Raw genomic sequence first — 21148 nt, 5'->3', positions numbered from 1 at the left:
AGACCCTGGATACTCCGATCATTGTAAGTCGCTCCGGGGTCCTACCTACTGCCAAGGTCACCAATATGGTACTTGCAAGTTGAACGTGTACTTACTTTAACATGCACACTCCATTATCTTTATTCCTCCTAACGCTATCGCTATTCTCCCTACCTACATCCAAAGCCAATGCACCAACCGAGTTGCGGTTAATGCACCGTGTCGTGCACCCCAACCTTCCTGTGACACCGTGGGCTGAGCTCGGAACTATCACCCTCCCACCATTCGAATCCATTCAACCCATTGGCTCACATGTCTCATTTTCACTAGGAGAATCATTGCACGACGACCTTGCTGAGTTCGCAGAAGCAGTGAATCCTAACATGCAAGGCGCGATGTACCACGTCACGATCGACTCGGATGGGCCAGTGTCAAGTACCAAAGCAGTGGGTCGCATTTTATTTCTATTAATCGGGGTTGAGCTAATGCTACTCATCTAGTGTCTACTCCCTTCCGCGACATCTGCAAATATAGTCATACATTTGTCTGTGAGAGGAGAACCGTTTGCGATCGATTATGCCGTGTCGCCTGTACCTCGAGATGGAATATGCCCTACGACGAGCACGGCGAACTACCCGGCACACAATACGAGTGTGGTGCTCAAGTCACCTCGGATGCCACCTCTGTATATGCGTTCTCTCATGTTCTCGAACTTGTCTGACTGTCGTATCCTTGTTTGTAGACCTGAGCTGCGCGTCCCACCTCCGCTCACGCCTGAGGGCGAGCCAGTAGTACCTGTTCCTGAGAAAAGTTTCGTGCAGAAGTATTGGATATACTTGGTTGTTGTTCTTGGGGCATTGCGTGAGTTTCATTGTTTTCTTTCGTGTTTCTCTTTCCTGCGGCGTGACGTCGAAGCACTCAGTTCTCTTACGAGGCTTAAACCATTCCTCTTCTTGTACTCTTTCCTTTGTTGTGAAATATATGCTGACGTATTACTCGCTCAGTGATTTCTGGGCCTGCAGAGGACTCTCCTAGCGGAGATGCGAAAGGTGGGAAGTAGAATGATGTACATCGACATACTAGTACGCGATCAAAATGCAAACCTAGCGGAGTGAAGATGCTACATTCCCAGATGGCGAGCACAAAAAGCGAGAGAGTTCCACTATCGCTCAAGCTATGGAATCAACCAAGCATTAGTTTCCGCAGGACTGAGCGTGAATGAGACCTTTGGTGCGATTACGATAACATGGTCAGAAGCTCCATGCTCTTTCCCAGGAGAAAGACAACTTCTAGCTTACATGGCATAGTGGAGGTTGACGCAGCGGACGAGCTGCCAGGTCAGCAGGTAGATTCAGTGCCGAAGGTTGATGAGTAGGATCGTGGAAAGAAATCTGATAGATGAAGAGTCTGTGCAGCAGGAATGACATGAAAAAGACTCGGATGTTGTCAATGGGACTCGAGGGAAAGAGCATGAGAAAACTGTCAAAGCAGTTCGTGACTTGGCTGGTCATCATGCTTAGCGAAACCAATGTGTTACAGAAGTGGATCCACTAAACATCATGACTAGCACTGATTCGCATTGCAAACGAGGAAGTGTCGTAAAATAGATGGTACTGCAGATTACGACGATCCGGATAGACAATAGATAGAAGGTTAGTCAATTGTTGCAGGGCAATAGAGCTCGGTGTTACGAATCTTTTGAACTTGGGAGCGTAACAACGCGGCTGGGGGACTTGTTGCGAGAATTTGAAGTACAAGAAGATTGGCCAGTGTTCATCTTGTTATTCAATATTCAGACTTAAAAAGAAATGTGAATAGGCTTCACCGAACGGTTGCAAACGCAGATGGAGGGAGAAGGCAAGTGCCTAGTATGGTACCTAGATGGTGCGTGCACTTAGATTTGAACGTATATACAGGAGGCTCTGATGTATTGTAAACTTCATACTTACCTTGATGGCATAGGCTCCTTCAAGTACCTGGGTTTGTGGGCCATGGCGACCCTTCATAGCACTGCGACCCTGTCCATACAGAGGGTTACTATGGTTTGTATGAGCTTCGGTTCATGCACCGTCTCAGTCCCGCCACGGCCACTTCAGAATATGGGACCCAGCCTCTCAGGACGAACAAGGTAGATAAAAGTCTTCTACCATATGGGGTCTTCAAGTGAAAGATTTTCGGGAACGTATGATCTGTAATCTCGAAGAATATGATTGTTTTGCTTTCGTCTCACACTGGCCATGTGCTGTACTTCTTGCCACATACCCATCACTGTCGCACGATATACCTTGTGATCAATATTGTGGGCCCCCGTTCATAACAGCTCGTCAACAAGTCATGTCCTTTTATTCTGCTAATCCAACTATAGATAATACCCTTCATCATGGCCCCCATCATCCGACCAGCCACCAAAGCTGACGAGGCTGCCCTTTCCAACATTTGCTTGCTCACCGCAAACGCGGGCACATCAGCCAAAGACTTACACACCGATCCAGCACTCCCAGGGCTCATCTACTCCCTCCCCTACGTAAACCTCGAATCAACGTGGGGATTCGTCCTTGAAGACGACGGAGAAGTCGTGGGATACACCCTTGGCGCGTTTGACACGCGCAAATTCGAGGAGAGTGCAGAAACGGGATGGTGGCCCTTGCTCAAAGCGCGCTACGGGCCACTGCTGCAAGATCCTGACGCAGTGCTCACACCTGCGGACAAGACCTATATCAACACCATCATGGCGATCCCAAGAGCAAGTGATGCGATGATGGCATTCGCACCTGCACATCTGCACATCGATATCCTGCCGAGCCATCAGCGGCAGGGATGGGGGCGGAAGTTGATTGGACGGGCGATAGAGAATTTGAAAGAAAACGGGGTACAGAGCGTTTGGTTGGGCATGGATCCGAAGAATATAGACGCTGCGGTGTTTTATGAGCGATTGGGATTCGGGAAGGTGGAGGGCGCGCAGGAGGGCATTATGGGTATCACTGTACAACAGTGGGAGGAGTGTGCTGTTTAAAGTTTAAACTGCGAATGCAGAACGGATTCTTGACGATGCTGAACTGATACGGAGTGAACATTCCAATCGCAGACCAGCTGGATCAGATATTAGATATGCGGTGAGCAGAATGTCATCAAGTTAAAGTGCTGGCGCTGAACAGATCCGAACAGTGATCGTTCTGCCTCAACACTGCTCACTATTGTGTTCATCTTGTCTCGTGGATCAATCAATCATGTCTTATGAGCATCACTAATGTACTGGGGCGTAGCTAACGCAAGGATTCATGTGACAAACTTCATTCGAGGACGTGCCAGTATGCACTAATCAGCGAGGTAAGCTTTCCCTTTGCAACGATGGCACATAGCCACTTCGTCTCGGTCTATCGTATACAGTGTTTTTGCATCAAGAATAAACCTCAAAATTGAAGGGTAAATGCACATACAATGTACTGACGGATTCGCCAACTGAAGACGCCTGTCACTGCCCTGGACCGACCGCTCCTGTTTGACTTACTGACCTCTCTAGTATTGCAGAGAAGCTGAGCCGCCACATCCTTGGTTTTCTATCATACGATGAAATTTTCGCTGTGCATTGGTGAGTCACGCCCTCTCGTCAACTAAAGTATTATTTAAAAGATAGGTAGATGTCTAAAGATAAAGAACTCATATGAGTTCTATAGTACATCAGTAAGGAGTGTGTTAGATATACTAAACTATGACTTACCCCCAGTCGAGTATAAGAGACTGGGGAAAAGAGAGAAACAAGTGTAGCGAATCTATGTGGGATTACTATATATGGTAAGTCCACTGGTGTAGTGAGCGGAGGTCAGAAACAAAAAACAGAAATTATACTATGTTGACGGGTTGATTTCCAACACACCCCCTCAAACCAGGCAACAGGCCCAATTCTTCAATCATATTCTGGAAAGCAAGGCGTGTACTACTTTTTCTACTTCATATTCTTCTCCAGTATGGACAATTTTGGGGGGTGGACATAGTGGGGCAACTTGAGGTGTTAGTGTGGAAGTTTTGTGTGGAGTGAGTAATCCTACATGAAACACCAGATGGATTTGATATGATTGAGGTAATTTGATCTGGTGGTGTAGCTCGCCAATTCACTCAAGTATTTCAAAGGGGCCAAGGTGGTGATCCAACAACTTCTGACTTGGTGTTATGACCAGTGTTCACTGAATGGCAAAGACTAATACACAACCACTAAGACTCGGTCACAGATGATGATAAGATCAAGATAGGATTGAGCATGAACATCTAAGTCTACTACAAGTGTAGAAACGAAGAGGTTAAGTCTAAGGAGTACTTATGCTAACTAGTGCTGCCGCGGTCTGGTTTGGTCCGGTTCATAGAGGGTTGAGCAAGAACTGAGAACCAAACCTAGGTCCGGTTCTACTAGACTCGCCGAACCTCGAACTGGACCTTTGCAAACAGTTCAAAACGGTCAGGTTCGGTTTTTTTTCAGTTCAAACGCGAACCGAACCCAATTCTGTGAATATCAGCAACAGATGCACTGTGAGTCTGTACAACTTATGTATGTACTGCTAGCTATGGCAATAAAACACTCCTGTGCACGACAAAAGTCCCGCCTCACAGCTAAGCAGAAGAAAGTTCAATCACTGTACACCATTCAACGAGGTATCACGTTGAGAGTCGCAATTCACATCATGTATCAAATGAGACGTCCGTAATTGAGGAACAAGCTGTATGTTTGAGCAGACAGGTTGATTCCCTCATGTTGGCTATGCAGGTTGAGTCATCAAACAGTAGTCGTTCAAGTATGACATTGCTCACCAGTATGGACAGTACACCGGCACCACAAGGACCAAACACGTGCACATACTTCATATCCTGTAGCTGTAGTGCGGGTCCAGTTGCCATGGAGGAGTTTTTATCACCACCTGTCGAACATGTAATAGGAATGAGTCTGAAAAAAGTGTGGCACGGGCAGAGATTGACGCAAAATCAGGTAGAGTAGGGCAAAAGGTGATGCGGTGATCAGCACTTGACTGCTTCGACGTGTCACACTGGGGCTTATCAATTGAGATGCGGACAAGTAGGTCTCGTGTGAATGGTGTCGTGTTCATCCCTGGTGTTTGCATTCTGAGCACTGTTCATGGGTATTTACTGTAGAAATATCAGTGTCAGATCCCAAAATAAAAAGATCTGCTCACTAACAGGCCCAGAGTGCCGTCCTTAAGAGAACCGTCTGCATTGAGGGCACACTGTGTGTCAGATTCAGACATTGTATGAGTAGTCGAAATATCACTTACCTTGCTCCTTTTATGTGTGAACAAAGCAAACAACCAATCTCCAAAGCCATATGCATTGAAGGATCCTAAAAAAATATCAATGTAATATATCAATCAGTTTATTGAGTTTATTGCGCTTGATTTGACGGTTAATTTGTACCTTGAGCTTTATTGGACAGCAGGAGGTGCGGGATGCGAGCCTCCAGACAGAATTCAAAGTCGGTGCAAATCTCGAGGATCCAGAAGTCAAAATGACCATAAGTGTGTGCCTTGCCAATGTTGCAAGGAAGCTTCGGTTCGGGGTTCGGAACGGTTCAGGAATGTCCGAACCTATGTCTGAACCGTTTGGGAGACAGCGGACCACGAACCTCATTCTGGTTCGGTCCGCGCAAAATTCAGAACCATGGACTGAACCAAGGACGAACCGTGGTTCGGGACCAGACCACGGCAGCACTAACACTAACTAACCTACTTATATACATAACATTGAATAGGAGATATCTGAGTATGAAAGAAATCAGCCAATGAGAAAAGAGTTGTACGATACTGCGGATGACTGATCATGACATCATGATATATAAGCAAATGAGTAAGACGGTTACTAAACAGAAACCCAAGATCTGACCTGTTCTTCTTTGGGAAGCGAGATTGTTCTAGCCCGTGGAGTAGGGGAGCCAATTGGAGAAACAACAGGTGATATGTGAAGAGGTGAAGATGTGACAGGAAGTGAAGTCACGTGACCAGTTCAGTAACTAGGAGTAGCCGAAGGAAAACCGAGGAATGAAAAATGATTTGTGTTTGGAATTCGTGACACGTATGATACTGCAGATGACTGAGCATGACATCATGATATATAAGTGATGAGTCAGATGGTGACTAAATAGAAGCCCAAGATCTGACCGGTACTTCTTTCAGAAGCAAGATTGTTCTAGCCCGTGGAGTTGGGGAACCAATCGGAGAAACAACAGGTGATATGTGAAGAGGTGAAGATGTGACAGGAAGTGAAGTCACGTGATCGGTTCAGTAACTAGAAGTAGCCGGAGGAAAACCAAGGAACGAAAAATGATTTGTGTTTGGAATTCATGACACTTGGGCGCTGTTGTTTGATATTCTTGGCATCTAACCAGACCTGTTGTTCCACTTCAAAAACGGGTGCATCTTTTACTCCATGATTGTAGAAGTGTTTCATTCGATCATTTGCTATTTCTAGCATTGCCTTTGCTTCTTTCTGTGCTTCCTTCATTTCGGCTACTCTCTCATCTGCTTGAGGAACAGTATTAGAGGAGTTAGGAGAAATGATGAATTCGGGGTTATAGCCATAGAGGGTTTTGAAAGGAGAATGTCCAGTGGTTGTAATGGAATTATTGTGTGTAAATTCTGCAATGGGAAGCCACGATACCCAGTCATTTTGACGGTAGGACGTGAAGAGTCGAAGATATTGTTCTACTTCTTGATTGACTTGTTCAGTTTGTCCGTTGATTTGAGGGTGATACACTGTTGACATGGACCACTTGGTTCTTAGTCTTTTCGAGACTTCTTGCATAAACTTTGACACAAATTGTGTTCCCCTATCTGAAATCACCTTCTTTGGTGTTCCATGCAACTTCCATATGTGTTTGAGAAATAAGTCCACAATTCCCTTGGAATTAATATTCTTGGTGGTAGGAGCAAGATGTACTTGCTTCGTGAAATGGTCAACAACCACTAGAATACTGTCTTTGCCTTGGAAGATTGGTAGATCGGTGACAAGGTCACAGCTAATTGTTTGCCATGGACCTTCTGGAATTTTGTTTGGCTTTAAGGGTCTGTGGGGTTTAGATGGTAACACCTTTGTTTGCTTGCATCAATTGCATCCATGTTATGGCAAAGCCCGGCTTTGCCAACAGTGCACTTGATAGAGTCGATCCTGTGTCAGCTTCATGGAGCACTGAGACTGTGGAAGACTGAATGAAGGCTGTTCATCCAGAATGACTTGAGTGCAGCATCAGACCAGATACTAGAGTTGTATATCACAAGTGAAGATCAAGTTAGAGAATACATGGTTTTAACTACTGGGGTATATATAGGTATCATCCTATGAGTTCAGGGGAGGTCAACTGGTCATGGTGAGTCCCAACTAGGTAAGCATCTATGTGAGTCATAAGGACTCAGAGATAAGAGTCACCGGTCCAACAGTAAGGGTCCAGGGTATAGTACCGGCACAGCGGTAGGTGTCCAAGTCAGATAACGCTATCTGTTATGATAAGCGATAAGGGAGAAGCACGCGGCTTCTATTGATCCCAGTCTAGGTCCAGTCTAGAGCTATCATGCTCCAACAGCTGTCATGCTGTGCTATGCAGTTTAGTCACGTGTTGTGACATGGTTGTGATGGCGACATTTGGTGGAGACGATAGGGGTCTGAGGGTCCCTGTAACAATCCATCTATGTAGTCATTGACCCACTTCTGCATTTGGGGCCACCAATAATTGCAGGAGACTAACTCAAGAGTTTTGGCATGTCCCATATGTCCTGCTGCAGGTGAGTCATGGAAGATCTCTAGCACTGAGCAACATATTTCTTTGTTGTTGGAAGTGTAAACCAATCCTCTGTATTCCACCCCTCTAGTCCTCTTCTCAACTGTACAGGGGCCTTCTTAAGAGTTTTGATAGCATTTCAGACTTCCAGATCCAAGTTAGTGCAGTTTCTGATATACTTCAATAGCAACTGTTCTCCTTCTATCAGAATCTGACCTCTTTTTGTGGCTTTGATGTGAAAAAACTTGGGTTTTAAAAGCACACAATCGGAATTGTCGTTTTCTACCCCCTCTCTGTGGTCTGGCCTCCTGGACAGAGCGTTGGCAGTGTCATTAACCTTCCCCGGTTTGTGTTGCAGTGTAAAGTTGTATTCTGCAAGGAACAAGGACCATCTTGCTTGTCTGCAAGTCAATTTCTGACTTGTCATGAAAAATTTGAGGTTCTTGTGATCTGTCAAAAACTCTACTGGATGAGGTGTGCCTTGCACATAATGCCTCCACTCTTCCAATGCACAGATGATAGCTAAAAGTTCTTTGTCGTGGATATCATAGTTCCATTCTGCATCATTCATTAATTTGCTAAAAAAGGCCACCGGGTGCCATAGTCCGTCTTCTTCCAATTGTGAAAGTACACCACCAGTAGCATAGTCAGATGCTTCACTCTCTATTTTTTGTTTCTTTTTTGCATCTGGCATAACTAGTACTGGTGCAGAAGTGAAATTGTCTTTAAGGGTTTTGAAGGCCTTTTCTTGCTTATCCGTCCATTCCCATGGTACATCCTTCCTGATGAGCTCATTCATGGGTCTGGCAATGTTCGAGAATCTGAGAATAAATCAATGATAAAAGTTCGCAAATCCCATGAATCGTTGGATGTCTTTGACACAGGTAGGAGTGGGCCATTCCTGAACTCCTTTAACCTTGACTGGATCCATGGAGACATGTCCATCTTTGATGATCAAACCGAGAAATTCCACTTCCTTCTCCTCAAAGGAACACTTCTCCAGTTTGAGATAAAGATCATTGTCCTGAAGTCTCTGTAGTACTTCGCGTACCACCTTTTGATGTTTTTCTACATCATCATTGGTGAAGACCAAGATGTCATTGATGTATACTACAATGACCTTCCCTTCCTTGAGATCTTGGAAGATCTGATCCATCATAGTTCGAAAAGTAGCAGGAGAGTTCATCATGCCGAAGTACATTACGACTGGTTCATGATGTCCAAAAGGGGTTCTGAAGGCAGCCTTCCACTGGTCTCCTTCTTTCATCCTAATATTATTGTAACCCCATTGAACATCCATTTTTGAAAAGAGTTTTGCACCCGAGAGATGATCAATAAGGTCCTAAGAGCAAGGAAGAGGATATGCATTTTGGATGGTCTTCTCATTCAGCCTCCGATAGTCCATGACGGGTCTGAGTTTTCTGTCTTTTTTGGCAACAAAGAAGAAAGGAGCTGCTACTGGAGATTTGGAATCTCTCAGTTGTCCTAAATCATATTCTTGTTTGAGCCACTTCTCACATGCTTCATTTTCAACAGGTGAAAGAGGATATGCTTTCGCATTTGGAGGAAGATCATTTGGATCCTTGAGGTCTACCTTGTGATCCTACTTCTTAGACTCTTCTTCAGAGAAGACTTTGAGATAGTCATGGAGCCATTCTGGGACCATCTCTTCAATGGGCTTCTTTTCCTTCTTCTTTTCCTCCTGTTGAGCTAACTCTGACACAACAGAGCTCTTGTATCTGATCCACACATTTTGTGATGAACCCTCATCCTCGACCTCCTCCATCTTGACATGTCCTCACAATTTATGTGACAAAGGTGAAGAGTTGAAGCCTGTCATCTTAATCTGATGATTGACAGGTCCTTCTTCTCTTTCCTCATCTTCTGTTATGACTGTTACAGGGACTTCACGTAAGCTTCTCGGCTCCACTTATTCTCTTTTACCTATCTGCTATCAACGCTATCCAGTCGCCAAAGCGACTTCCATCTAGCTGTTCTCTTGGCTTATCTGTACTGGCTTATCGTTCTTGTGCCACTTATATGGTTTACCCTGTTATCTCTGACTCATACCCTATGCCCTTACCTGCATTGTCGGTACTACCCTTGACCCTTACCGTTCAACCGGTACTTCTACTTTTTGTATATAAAGGACTCCGTACGCTGTAGTAGTCCTTAACTTGAATCTACTCAGTATCATCCCAACGCCTCAGGACAGAGGGATAGCAAGACAGCTAGATAGCAAGCTCATTGCTTCTATCAATCTACATCTTATCCTACCTTAGACTCTCCGTCTAGGTAGTCATACAATCGAATGATGGCCATCGCACTAGATCGACACTCCTTGCGGGTATCTAGCGCGGAACCAACTGAGTCCGTAACAATGACTAGCGTTCACCGAATGGTAAAGACTAACACACAACCACTAGGATTCGGTCAAGAGGGATGATAATGAACAAGATAGATTTGAGCATGAACGTCTAGGTCTACCACCAGTGTGGAAATGAAGAGGTTAAGTCTAAGGAGTACTTACGCTAACTAACCTACTTATATACATAACATTGAAGAGGAGATATCTGAGTATGAAAGAAATCAACCAATGATAAAAGAGTCATACGATGCTGCGGATGACCAAGCATGACATCATGATATATAAGCAATGAGTCAGATGGTGACTAAATAGAAGCCCAAGATCTGACTGGTACTTCTTCTAGAAGTGAGATTGTTCTAGCCCATGGAGTTGGGAAACCAATCGGAGAAATGGCGGGTGATATGTGAAGAGGTGAAGGTGTGACAGGAAGTGAAGTCACGTGACCGGTTCAGTAACTAGAAGTAGCCGAAGGAAAGCCGAAGAATGAAATATGATTCATGTTTGGAATTCATGACATGTACCTGTCTAATGTGAAAGTTTAATCATGCCAAGACCGCTAGGATCGTATCATCATGTTCCCTGGATCCAACTGTGAAAGGCAAAAATGATGATCATGGTGCAACAGTGCGAGTGTGAGACACACTCAGCCATTACATACACACTCCACAATCAGTGTATATGGTCAACAATTTCCACAATCTCCATAAATCTAGTAGGGGGGGTTTACTTTGAAATGTTTGACCTTGTGAAGGAAAGATGAATTTTTAAGTTGACCGGTGAAGTGGTCGTGTCCTCGATGTACCATTTTATATGTGAACTGGTCTATGAATGAAAAGATGTCACACAAGCCAATGAAGTGAACTGTGGATCCATAATGGTTGAGACAAGTGTCAAGGTCATCACTGACCATATGAGCACCAAATCCTTGTGCAACGCTACAATAAGTGAAATTATCTCTTGTGTGAACTCTCGCAATGAGAGGCTTAGAGTGAGCGAGAAACAGGAGCTGATAAGAAATTATATATCTCAGTCTCGGGAAACAGACTCAGTAATACGACTATAGTAGTACCTAATAAGAAAATATATCTAAGGGCATGTTAGCTCTAGTTGTAACATAAAGCGGGGACTTCGACTTACATCTCAGTCTCAGGAAATGGACTGAGATGTACAGTCTGACAACTTGTAGTTTTAAGGTAGTTAGCATAGTGATAGGTAATAAACTGTAACATAGGAAATAGACGGTTACTTATTAGATTCTGTGACCAATGTCACTTGGTTGTAGGTTGCCCAGTCGGTGTGGGGAATTCCCCCACTGTAGGTGTAAAGCCCCGTCCTTTCCGCACCGTCTCACATCAGTTCCGCATATTCCGCACGTTCCACATTTCCCACGCATCGTCCGACGGGTTCCGCATTCCCGCGCATCCTTTGGAACCCGCCCGCACTATCCGATATTCCCGCGCATCATCAGACAACCTTCGCATGTCCTGTCCCCATCCTTCCAGGTCCATTGGTACACTGTATCTCTCTTCCCGTTGTTCCTAACATTATCCGGATCACACTGACACATGCCCTTATGGCACGGACCCCTATTCCGGAGTATTGCGCCCATGTGCACTGCCTGCCTTCACTTCCGCTTCCTGAGAAGTTTACTACCTGTACCTCAGTGTTCCTTGAAAATAATCTTCCCTTTAAGTAGTGGTACTCAGGGCTTGGGTGTTTTTTATTGAATCCCATCTTTTACCTTCCCACTTTTCCTTCACCTTACTAGAGGACTGCTTTGACTTATGCCCACTATCAATCTAACCTTGTGATATACTTCCTTTCACTTGACCTGCAAGTTCCGACGACTCCTTACGTTCCGCATTGTATCCAGTTGAGTTCCGCTTCATTCTGTTCCATTCCGCTTGGGTTCCGCTTGAGTCCCGCTTGTTCCGCTTGAGTTCCACTAGTTCCGCTTGTTCCGCATTTTTGTGGATCCTCATCCTACCTGCGGTAGGGTTGAATTGGGTCGCTTAGACAGAGATTAGCACTCCCCAGTAGCAATCCCCTTTAGGGTCGAACGTGCTTGTTCTCAAGTGAGGCAGTAGGCAGCAAAGACCCAACTTTGTAGTAGATCAATTTCTCTCTGCTGCACTTGTTGTACCCACATCGGTTAGTGCTCGCAATGTCTCACTCTGACATCTCCTGTTCAGTCTTCGATCCGGACTTCAACATGAATGAGTACAGTCGAAATATGACCATTAAAGTTTTAGATTGTCTGGCTTGGGATGTTTGATTCTTGCAGTTGCAGGGTAGGTGGAACTTCGTGAGCTGATAGTTGGAACTGCTCTGTGACTAGCTATAAATTGCTAACCTCCAACATCGTTCATTCAAAAAGGAATCTGCAAACACTAATGTGAGAGGCACATAGCACACTTGGTCGACTGAAGTAACCATGAGAGTTGTTAGTGTATCAGAATACTTGTTGACCAATAGGAGAGTTACTGAAGGAAATCCTGGGCCTGGATATACCATTCACCTGGTCAGGTGTTTGCACTTGCTGAAGAAGTCACACTGCCAAGTAAACCCCAAATTTCTCCACAGACATCAGCATTTTTGGCAGTTTCCCACAGTAACCCACAGTGGGACAGAGCTCACAGTAAATTTCTCCCAGCATCAACATTTCCCCACAGAAACCCACATAGGGACAGAGCTCACAGGATGTACAGCTACTCACAGCGTTTGTCAGTAAAATACTAGTACTAGGTAGCTAATGCAGTAGTCACAATACCTCGAGCGCTAGTAGTTCAAGCTGTACTTAGAATTGAAATTTGAAGTCAAAGCACATCCGCTAAGTCAAATGTCAAGACAAAACAAAATTGTATCAGCCCATGGGGTCTATTCCTATGCATATTTAGCATATAACTATCACATAGGTACGTACCACAGAAAACCTATAGGATCCTTCTACAGAAACAAAAACATAAAAAATCGCATTTTTGATATTTTTGATGTTTCACAGTATCTTACCCTTGTACACATGGTCCACTCTGCTCATATCATCAGTGATACATATATAAATGCTTTGTATGTCCAGGATCAGCTCAAAATAGGCCGGAGTTTTGAGCTAGTGTATATACTTGCTATTTCTACTGATAAGGGGCCCATGCCTTCAAATCACCGAAGTCTAATGATCAGACACCTGGACTACATTTCAGATATATTCGGCATCATGGATCTAAAGTTTCAGAAACATCCACTCAGAATTGAGAACTGGGGAAGTGAAACAGACAAGAAATTGACGTTTAAGTTGGACCGGGTGAAATGGTGCGGCTCACTTGTGACATCGGACTTCTAACCTCACTGGTGCACCCACATCGCGCATACTATGTACTTAGCACCACCTGCCATGGTATGCCTTAACGCTATCATACAAAGTCGTATTCCTCTTCGTCCATGTCGTCCAAGGGCCAGTGCGCCGCGATCTGAGCCCGTTCCTCCGACTCGGCCGCCGCCAATCCATCCTCCTTCAGCTTCTTGCTGAGTGCCATGGCCTCTTCGTAGTGCTCGGCGGGCACCCAACCCTCCGGCCCGAAGCCGATCACGTCCCGGCACGCCTCTAGAGACTCATCCGCTTCTTTCTGTTCTGCATCCAGCTTCATTGTCTCGCGTACGTCATCGGGGTCGAACACGACAGGACACGGCGGGCCTCCCCCCGTGAGCGTCTTCCAGTTCTCTGTTGCTTGTATCAGCGCAACCTTCAGCGCGAGAGTTTCGCCCTCCCACGGGTCACTGGCGTGGCAGAAGAGGCGGCGGCGGAGCACGCCCATGGGATTCGTCAATGCCGCGTAATGAAGCTCGTTGTACTCCTCCGTGTTTTTGACGTAGTGGTAATGGACGAGGCGGCGACGGTAGAGTTCCATCTCTCCGCTTTGCTGGGTTTCGTCCAAGTCATCCAACTTCTCCGGTAGCGAAGGCCGCATCATAGATTGCGAGCCAATATCATCGTAGTTCTGTAGCTGTTGGGGTATACCGGTAAGGAGAAACAGGGGTAGGATCGAGGTGTGTTGCCAGTCGATCAGGCCGACGACGTGCAAGTTAGAGTCGGGCGACCTAGAAACGATGATATTGCTCGGCTGGAGGTCGGGATGGCGGATGCGGAAATGACCGAGGGACGGGTTCCTGGGGATGAGTGACGACGCAATGAGGAGATAGCGGTCCAGGTTCTCGATGTGATCTGACGGCGGCTGCTCCTGGTACTTGTAAGCTTCCCTCCTTACGCGCTGGAACGGCAACAGCGGTCGACCGAACCGCCGTAAATAAGCTAGTTCGTTTTCGGCCCCTCTTACGAGGGCTGCTTCGGCACTTTCGTCTATAGTTATCGGTTAGTGTAAGGGAGTAGTAATAAAAAAAAGCAGTGAGCGGCCTACATGGTCCTCGATCTAAGTCGAGCTGTGATCTCCTGCCATACCATAAACGCAGACTTGTATCTGGGCCGACGCAGAAACGCTTGTCCTCTAGTGTGATGCCCGGCCTAGTAGGCCAAGAGGTGCTCCCGGCTGCGTTCTCCAAGTCTTCAGTATAGTAAAGGCTTCCGCCAGCCGGGAAAGCAATCGACATCATCTTGGACTCGAGTTCAGCAAGTTGGCGTGAGATTGAAATGATTTCCCCTTCCCCTAAGTCAAACCATATGTCGCTTAAGTTGGTGCCTTGTACGAATTCCATGAAGATATACTCAGTCCCTGCCGCGTTGTTCGGCGTAGGTGAGTATCCGTATACCTCAGGTATAGGCAGCCCAAAGGAACGGAGTAAGGCCATAGTAGCCACTTCACTAGCGAAAGCAAAGTACTTGGGAATCATAGCAGGGTACGGGATACGCGCCACCATTCGGAAGCCACAGCGCATGGTAATGAGGAAGGTACGGTTAAACCCACCCTCGGCTAGTTTTTCCAGGCGGACGATATCATCAGGACTCCGATTGACGGCCTCCGCTGCAAGTCGACTTAGCTCATCGACCTTGAAGACACGTCTGCGCTCTGCGTGGCGAAGGTCATCGTTGAAGCTGAACATATTAAATTAGGGGTTAGACATATACCCCATAGAATAACATGTATGAGACTTGCATCCACCGCCCTGACGTATATTCAAAAAAGTCGCTACGAAGATGCGCCATGAGAGAGGCTGCATAGTTTGTTTTTTCGGCCACAGCTCGACACTTACGAGTTGCATCGATCGTGCAACGAGTTGTGTGTGACGGTTGCCTTGATCGAGTGTTAGAGGAACCAATCACGACGTTCGTAAAGAAAGTCCAGACCTAAGGCTACGAGTCTTGGCTTAGATGTGATTAGAATGTTTCTGGTGATACTTGCGCGAGACTCTCTGATTCGTACTTGTGCCGTTACATCTAGATCTAGTTCTAAACTTCGACTAACGTCACATTGTGCCTCGTTTGACTTGCGAGTTGGAGCCGATCATCCATCTCGTTGCCAAATACTATATTACTTAGCACCACCTACCATGGTATTGCATCCTCAAGTTAAGCTCGAGAGGAATCTTGTGGCTTGCGATGACTACTTGTCTGGCAATGGTGATATTCCGATAAGTTGAGGATATCATCCCCTTCGAAGATCATGGTACGAGCCTGCTCATCGAGAGCAACGGCAGTTACGCGCTGGTCGTGATTGGCGCAGTCTTGGAGGTCTAAACTGAAATATCTCAGGTGCAGCTTCCTGTCGCATGTTTCCTCATGTTTCAAACCAGTCTATACACATAGCCTGTCCGCATATCCCTCCTACCACCTCAGTACTTCACTTCCTCCCCCTTCATTAGTGCTGTCAGCTTTCGCACAAGAATTGTCTCGAAAGCTGGACTTTCGTCGTCTCCGAGCAACTTTAACAGCAACATGTCATATAACCCATATGTCGATGAGGAGTCTGGCCGTTACCCACCACGGTCCTCCACAAACACCCTCCAGCGACGCCAAGCACAAAGGCAGTCACTGAATTCTTATTTCGAGCAGCAGCAAGCGCGACCCTCTATCAGCGCTGGTCGCCGTTCACGCAACCCTAACTCCTCTTCATTCAACTCTCCGCGCTTTGTTGATCGGACTTTCCCTGAGCCCCAAATCCCAGAACCTGCAGTACCGCCGTCCGGAGCGCCTGCTGCGCCAGGACCAGACTTCACCGACCCGTTCTCTCAGTCCCATCGCCGAATATCGCGAAGCAGGCGCCCGACGCTCCCGGCTTACGAGGCTCCAATCGCTCCTAATGACAGGTCTCGTGGTCACGCTCGCGACGATTCAGGTTCTATGGATGACGAGTACCAGAGATACTCGCTGTCTTCCTATCAGCACCCCTACGACATCCCTCCCCCGCGAAACGCATATACGGCGCACGATGATATGCGGCATGTTGACTTTCGGAGCAGTGAGGGAACGTTGACGGATATCGAGGCGCAGTCTGCGAACGGCAAGGATAAGGATGGCGAGACGTATGACGACGTCGGGCTGGATGATGACAAGAAGGACGCGGACGATGACGATGAGGACGACATCGACTACTGCGACGTGAACGACCGGGACGGGAGAAACCGTGGTCTGTTCTCCAATCTCATCGACCTGTACGGAGTTGATACCGAGGGCGAGAACCTCCCTTTCCAACGCCGTCGGTTCGCTCAGCGGGAAGATGAATACGATGAAGAAATGGGCGGCGCTCCCATGCGAAGACAAAACTCGGATAATTCTCAGAACTCACAGCTGCTGGACCCGGATGATCCTACTATTACTGGTGTCAGGAAGAAGTGTCTCGACGACTACGAAGACGAGAAGCGAACGGCGCTCAAGCAAATGGACTATCGCAGGCGCAGGAAGGAGAGACAGAAGGTCAAGATCGAGTTCAACGTTACTTGTAAGTTCACGTTTTTGTCTCTGACACTCGCGCTTAATACAGGGTTTCAGCTATCATCCACCGTCACAACTTCCTGCTCAAGCTTGCGAAGGCACTGATGACGTTTGGTGCACCTTCTCACCGCATTGAGTCCCAGCTCCTTGCAGCAGCGCGTATCCTCGAGGTCGACGCCGAGTTCATTCATTTGCCGAGTGTCATCATCTGTTCCTTTGGCGATAATGACACGATGACGTCGGAGACCCACTTCATCAAGTCCGGTGGAGGTCTTTCCTTAGGTAGCTTGCACAAGGTTCATCTCATCTACCGTTCCGTGGTGCACGACGAAGTCAGCGCGCGCAAGGCAACGGAACAACTTGACGACCTATTGTCGGCGAAACCGTTGTACTCGTGGTGGTTCAGGTGCTTCTTGAGTTTCTGGTTGTCGGTGTTGATATGTCCGCTGGCGTTCGGAGGCTCGTTCATCGATATGGGGATCGCCGGGGCTGGCGCCGCTGTATTGTGCTTCTTGCAACTCAGGGTTGCTGCGAAGAGCGCTATGTATGCGAACGTCTTCGAGTAAGATCTCCCGATCTGCATTTTCATCATGACGCTCATTATCTATTAGGATTACAACGGCGATGTTGGTATCCTTCACAGCACGAGGACTCAGCAGTATCAGAAGCCAGATATTCTGTTACACGGCCGTATCGTCGTCTGCGATCATCGGTATTCTTCCCGGTTATTTGATCCGTAGGTGCTTCTTCCTGAGCCGTTTCTCTCGCTGACCTTTTTTTTAGTGAGTAGTTCGTTGGAGCTGGCCTCTAAAAACATCGTCTGCGGTAGTGTCAAGATGGTGTACGCCCTTATCTATACCCTCTTCCTGGGTTTCGGTCTGCAGATCGGGTCAGACCTATACCTCCTCTTTGATCCAACCGCACGGCGCCACCTCAACACGCTTGCTGCCGACATCTCTACGAGTGCTACTATTGTCGGCACATTCTCGGCGGACAACTCCACGAGTGGCAACTCATCGCTCTCCTCAGGGTTGGGGCCTGTCTACGGCACGTTTACCTTCACGAACAACACGAACGTGATGCAGACGGACATTATCGATGGGTGCTATCGCCCTAAGCACTTCGCCTGGTACCTTCAGCCGTTTCCCTTCTGGGCGCAGTTCTTCATCGTGCCGTTGTTCAGCATTCTATCGTCCCTCGCGAATCTACAACCCTGGCGTAGCAGGCAACTTCCAGTGATGGTAGTCATCTCGTGCGCAAGTTACGCGAGCAACAAAGTCGCCAATCACTACATCTTCAATCGGAGCGATATCGTGAGTGCCATCGGGGCTTTTACAGTGGGCTTGCTGGGGAATGTGTATTCAAGGAAGATGGGTGGAACGGCGTTTACGAGTATGGTTACGGGTGTGCTGTTCCTTGTGCCAGTGAGTGCACTTTTTTTCTAGGTTTATTGAAGCCTGCTAACGCTTATGGTCGATTTTATAGTCGGGTCTGTCGCAGGCGGGAGGTATCACGGCAGATGGAAGCGGTGTTGACATTGGAAGTGCGATGATCGCCGTCACGATCGGTATCACGGTTGGGCTGTTCATGTCCCAAGCACTCGTGTACATGTTCGGGACGAGGAAGAATGCTGCTGTATTCTCGTTCTGAGCAGCTGTAAGAACCTTGCGATGTCGTTTATTGCTGCAGGGCAATTGTAGAAATTTGTACATAGACTGATATTATATCATTGCCTCGGTCATTTTGTTTTGCGTGACACTCGGCTTGTGTACACTTATAATTATGGTGATACATCTTCGGTATCCTTCTAAATCAGCATACACCCATCTAAAACATGACAGCTGGCGAGTTCTCCACGTTCTCAATGGACGTCTTGTGCCCGACAAGCGACCTGATGTTGTTAACACCATACCTGTATCACGAGCTTCAGTGTCACGTCCCGATCATTAAAGTAGGAGGGTATGGAACAACACAGCAAAGGAAGAAAGGGAAAAACTACTCACCGAATCATAGTAGGTCGTTCGAGTCCAATTCCCCACCCGTGCACACGCACATCAGGTGGGAAGCCCATGGGTGCGAGCATTTCAGGGCGGAACATGCCACTGTTCCCGATCTCAACCCATTTTTCAAGGAGGGGGTGCCAGGCGAAGATCTCGAGAGAAGGCTAGAGGCGGCAAGTCTGAGTCAATACCTGGATTATGATCCATACTAGAAGTAAGATAAATGTGGAGATAACTTTCAAGGTGCGTGAAGTAATTTTGGGAAGTCGAAATGGAGAGGAGAGTAAAGACGAACCTCTGTGTACGGGTTGTACGCAGGTTTGAACCTCAGATTCGTCATTCCCATCTTTCTGAAGAAGGTCCGCATGAAGCCTGTGCACGTGGTGAGTTATTAGCAATAGTCTCTATGGGCAAGAGAGGTTGAAGGAAAACACAATAGACTTGGACTACGATGTGCAAGATCCAAATCAGAAAAGAAGATTGCAACCCACCAATCAAATCCGCAAGTGTTAGGTTCCGATCTGCCACGACGCCTTCGACTTGGTGGAATTCCGCAAGGTGCGTAGCATCCATCGTCTCGTTACGGAATACGCGGTCAATGCTGAAGAGTTTGGCTGGTCTGAACCCATCGTCACCCGGGCTTGCAGCTCCAGATTGCGATTTTGAGGAAAGGTCGCCGTCGACATCTTCGCCTCGACATTTGGCTGCGAGCTTGTACAACATTGCAGCGGACGAGGCAGTCGTGTGCGTGCGCAAGAGGAGTTTGTGCGACTCCTCATGTGACCAGGGCGTACGGTAACCGACGCTACCGTACCCGCCGTGCTCATGCACGCGTGCTACGCGGTCATAGTAAGCGGATGGCGGAGGGAGGGACGTCGAGGGGTCTATAAGATATCGGTAATTTTTTCGAGAAATTGGCCGAAGGTAAGAGCAGCAGGGACATACCAGAGAGGTAGAAGGTATCCTGGAGTTCCCGTGCGGGATGTAGTTGGGGCACAAAGAGTGCATCGAAGCACCAGAATCCAGACTCGACGAAAGTCCCTGTGGGCATTTCTTCAAAACTGTGACATCCGTGATCAGTATCAAGTATCTCAGATTAGACGCCAGGTGAAAAAAAAATCACGGCGACATCTGCACTAGGAACTGGAACGCGCACCCCATTTCCAAGAAAATACTACGGATCTCCTCGCGGACTTTAAGGATAGGGTGGAGAGCGCCGCCGGACGTGGGTATCCCGTCTGCGTCAAAGTTATATTTTTTGAAGGAGGAATTTTTCCAAGAGCCGCTATCGGTTAGAGCAATATGAGTTTGACACTACCACATTAGAAAACCAAACCCACGAAGTGAGCATATCAACCGTCAAATCAGTCTCCGGTTTTGCAATTGAAGTACTGAAGTTGGTGCCCTTATGCACGGTGAACCATTGGCCCTTCCTTCGAACATCGTCAGGTTCAATAATTTGTGTTGGAGGAACATGAGGAACCTTTGTATGATAAGCTTGCGTTTTCGCAGTTCGGCGAGTGCCTTTTCACCGGCTGCGAGTGTGCCCGACGATTCTACTTCGCACAGCTCAATCTTGGTCGTATCTTTAATTGTAGATACCTGTCAGCCTATTAATCGCGCAGTCACGGAACATGTCAGTACAAAACACGCACGGCCTTGACGAAGCCATTCCCCTCCTTCGCGATCCACCCACTCTTGAAGGCGCGACCCTGTCCGACTTTTGCAGCATCGTCTCCAACTGCTTTCTTGAGATCCTGCGCGCCGAGCGGGGCACCAGCACCACGTTCGGGGAGGGCAGCCCAGACGCGAGCCTCATGCGAGCCCTCACGCACGATCTGGACCCCCTCGGGTGTAAGCACATGAGACGAAACTTCATGGGTTTCGTATGTTATCATCTGCGTGTTTGTTCAATTCGAGATCACGGACAATGAAAAGCAGACTAGCCTCCCGACTGAGTAACGAGTTCAGCACACCAAGGATGGTGATCTGTGCATCATGGCTGGTCGCTGGGCTAGATTGGCCAGGGATTGTTAGTGTGCGGGTGTCTGTTAAAGTAGACTGGGTATGAAGGGTGTCCAGGATTAGCTGCTGTAGTAGTTCTGCCATCGTCGACGTTCGCGTTAGATCAAATCTATCGAGTCAATTAGAAT

The 21148-nt window shown here is 47.3% G+C and overlaps 5 protein-coding genes across 5 annotated transcripts; 3 read left to right on the top strand and 2 right to left on the bottom strand.

Moving 5' to 3' along the window:
* Nucleotides 1–56: 56 nt before the first annotated feature.
* Nucleotides 57–1006, top strand: EDB91DRAFT_1103714 (uncharacterized protein). Its single transcript, XM_041317350.1, has 3 exons — nucleotides 57–425; nucleotides 480–664; nucleotides 722–1006. Exons 1-3 carry the CDS (start codon nucleotides 102–104, stop codon nucleotides 984–986), a joined length of 774 nt encoding a protein of 257 aa, XP_041182743.1. The 5' UTR covers nucleotides 57–101; the 3' UTR covers nucleotides 987–1006.
* Nucleotides 1007–1965: 959 nt separating this feature from the next.
* On the top strand, nucleotides 1966–3156 carry EDB91DRAFT_1103708 (acyl-CoA N-acyltransferase). The gene is made up of 2 exons (XM_041317349.1): nucleotides 1966–2107; nucleotides 2345–3156. The coding sequence occupies exons 1-2, from the start codon at nucleotides 2042–2044 to the stop codon at nucleotides 2990–2992; spliced, it is 714 nt and encodes a 237-aa protein (XP_041182742.1). The 5' UTR covers nucleotides 1966–2041; the 3' UTR covers nucleotides 2993–3156.
* Nucleotides 3157–13158: 10002 nt separating this feature from the next.
* On the bottom strand, nucleotides 13159–15481 carry EDB91DRAFT_1103702 (protein kinase subdomain-containing protein PKL CAK Fmp29). Its single transcript, XM_041317348.1, has 5 exons — nucleotides 15412–15481; nucleotides 15221–15358; nucleotides 14528–15159; nucleotides 13436–14469; nucleotides 13159–13370 (listed from the first exon to the last, which is right to left on the bottom strand). The coding sequence occupies exons 2-4, from the start codon at nucleotides 15268–15270 to the stop codon at nucleotides 13526–13528; spliced, it is 1626 nt and encodes a 541-aa protein (XP_041182741.1). The 5' UTR covers nucleotides 15271–15358; nucleotides 15412–15481; the 3' UTR covers nucleotides 13159–13370; nucleotides 13436–13525.
* A 1331-nt stretch (nucleotides 15482–16812) lies between these two features.
* On the top strand, nucleotides 16813–18645 carry EDB91DRAFT_1044985 (DUF1212-domain-containing protein; the record flags this gene model as incomplete). The annotated part of the gene is made up of 5 exons (XM_041313155.1): nucleotides 16813–17002; nucleotides 17053–17557; nucleotides 17607–17731; nucleotides 17779–18419; nucleotides 18481–18645. 5 exons carry the CDS (start codon nucleotides 16813–16815, stop codon nucleotides 18643–18645), a joined length of 1626 nt encoding a protein of 541 aa, XP_041182740.1.
* Nucleotides 18646–18666: 21 nt separating this feature from the next.
* Nucleotides 18667–21131, bottom strand: EDB91DRAFT_1103693 (tRNA synthetases class II core domain (F)-domain-containing protein). Its single transcript, XM_041317347.1, has 10 exons — nucleotides 20943–21131; nucleotides 20651–20893; nucleotides 20479–20597; nucleotides 20336–20428; nucleotides 20152–20280; nucleotides 19941–20056; nucleotides 19487–19879; nucleotides 19291–19367; nucleotides 18999–19159; nucleotides 18667–18907 (listed from the first exon to the last, which is right to left on the bottom strand). Exons 1-10 carry the CDS (start codon nucleotides 21102–21104, stop codon nucleotides 18823–18825), a joined length of 1578 nt encoding a protein of 525 aa, XP_041182739.1. The 5' UTR covers nucleotides 21105–21131; the 3' UTR covers nucleotides 18667–18822.
* Nucleotides 21132–21148: the final 17 nt, after the last annotated feature.

The sequence above is a fragment of the Suillus paluster genome (genome assembly GCF_016628075.1).
Source record: "Suillus paluster strain FC165 chromosome Unknown EDB91scaffold_4, whole genome shotgun sequence".
Lineage (NCBI taxonomy): Eukaryota > Fungi > Basidiomycota > Agaricomycetes > Boletales > Suillaceae > Suillus > Suillus paluster.
This window is presented reverse-complemented; position numbering and strand designations above follow the sequence as displayed.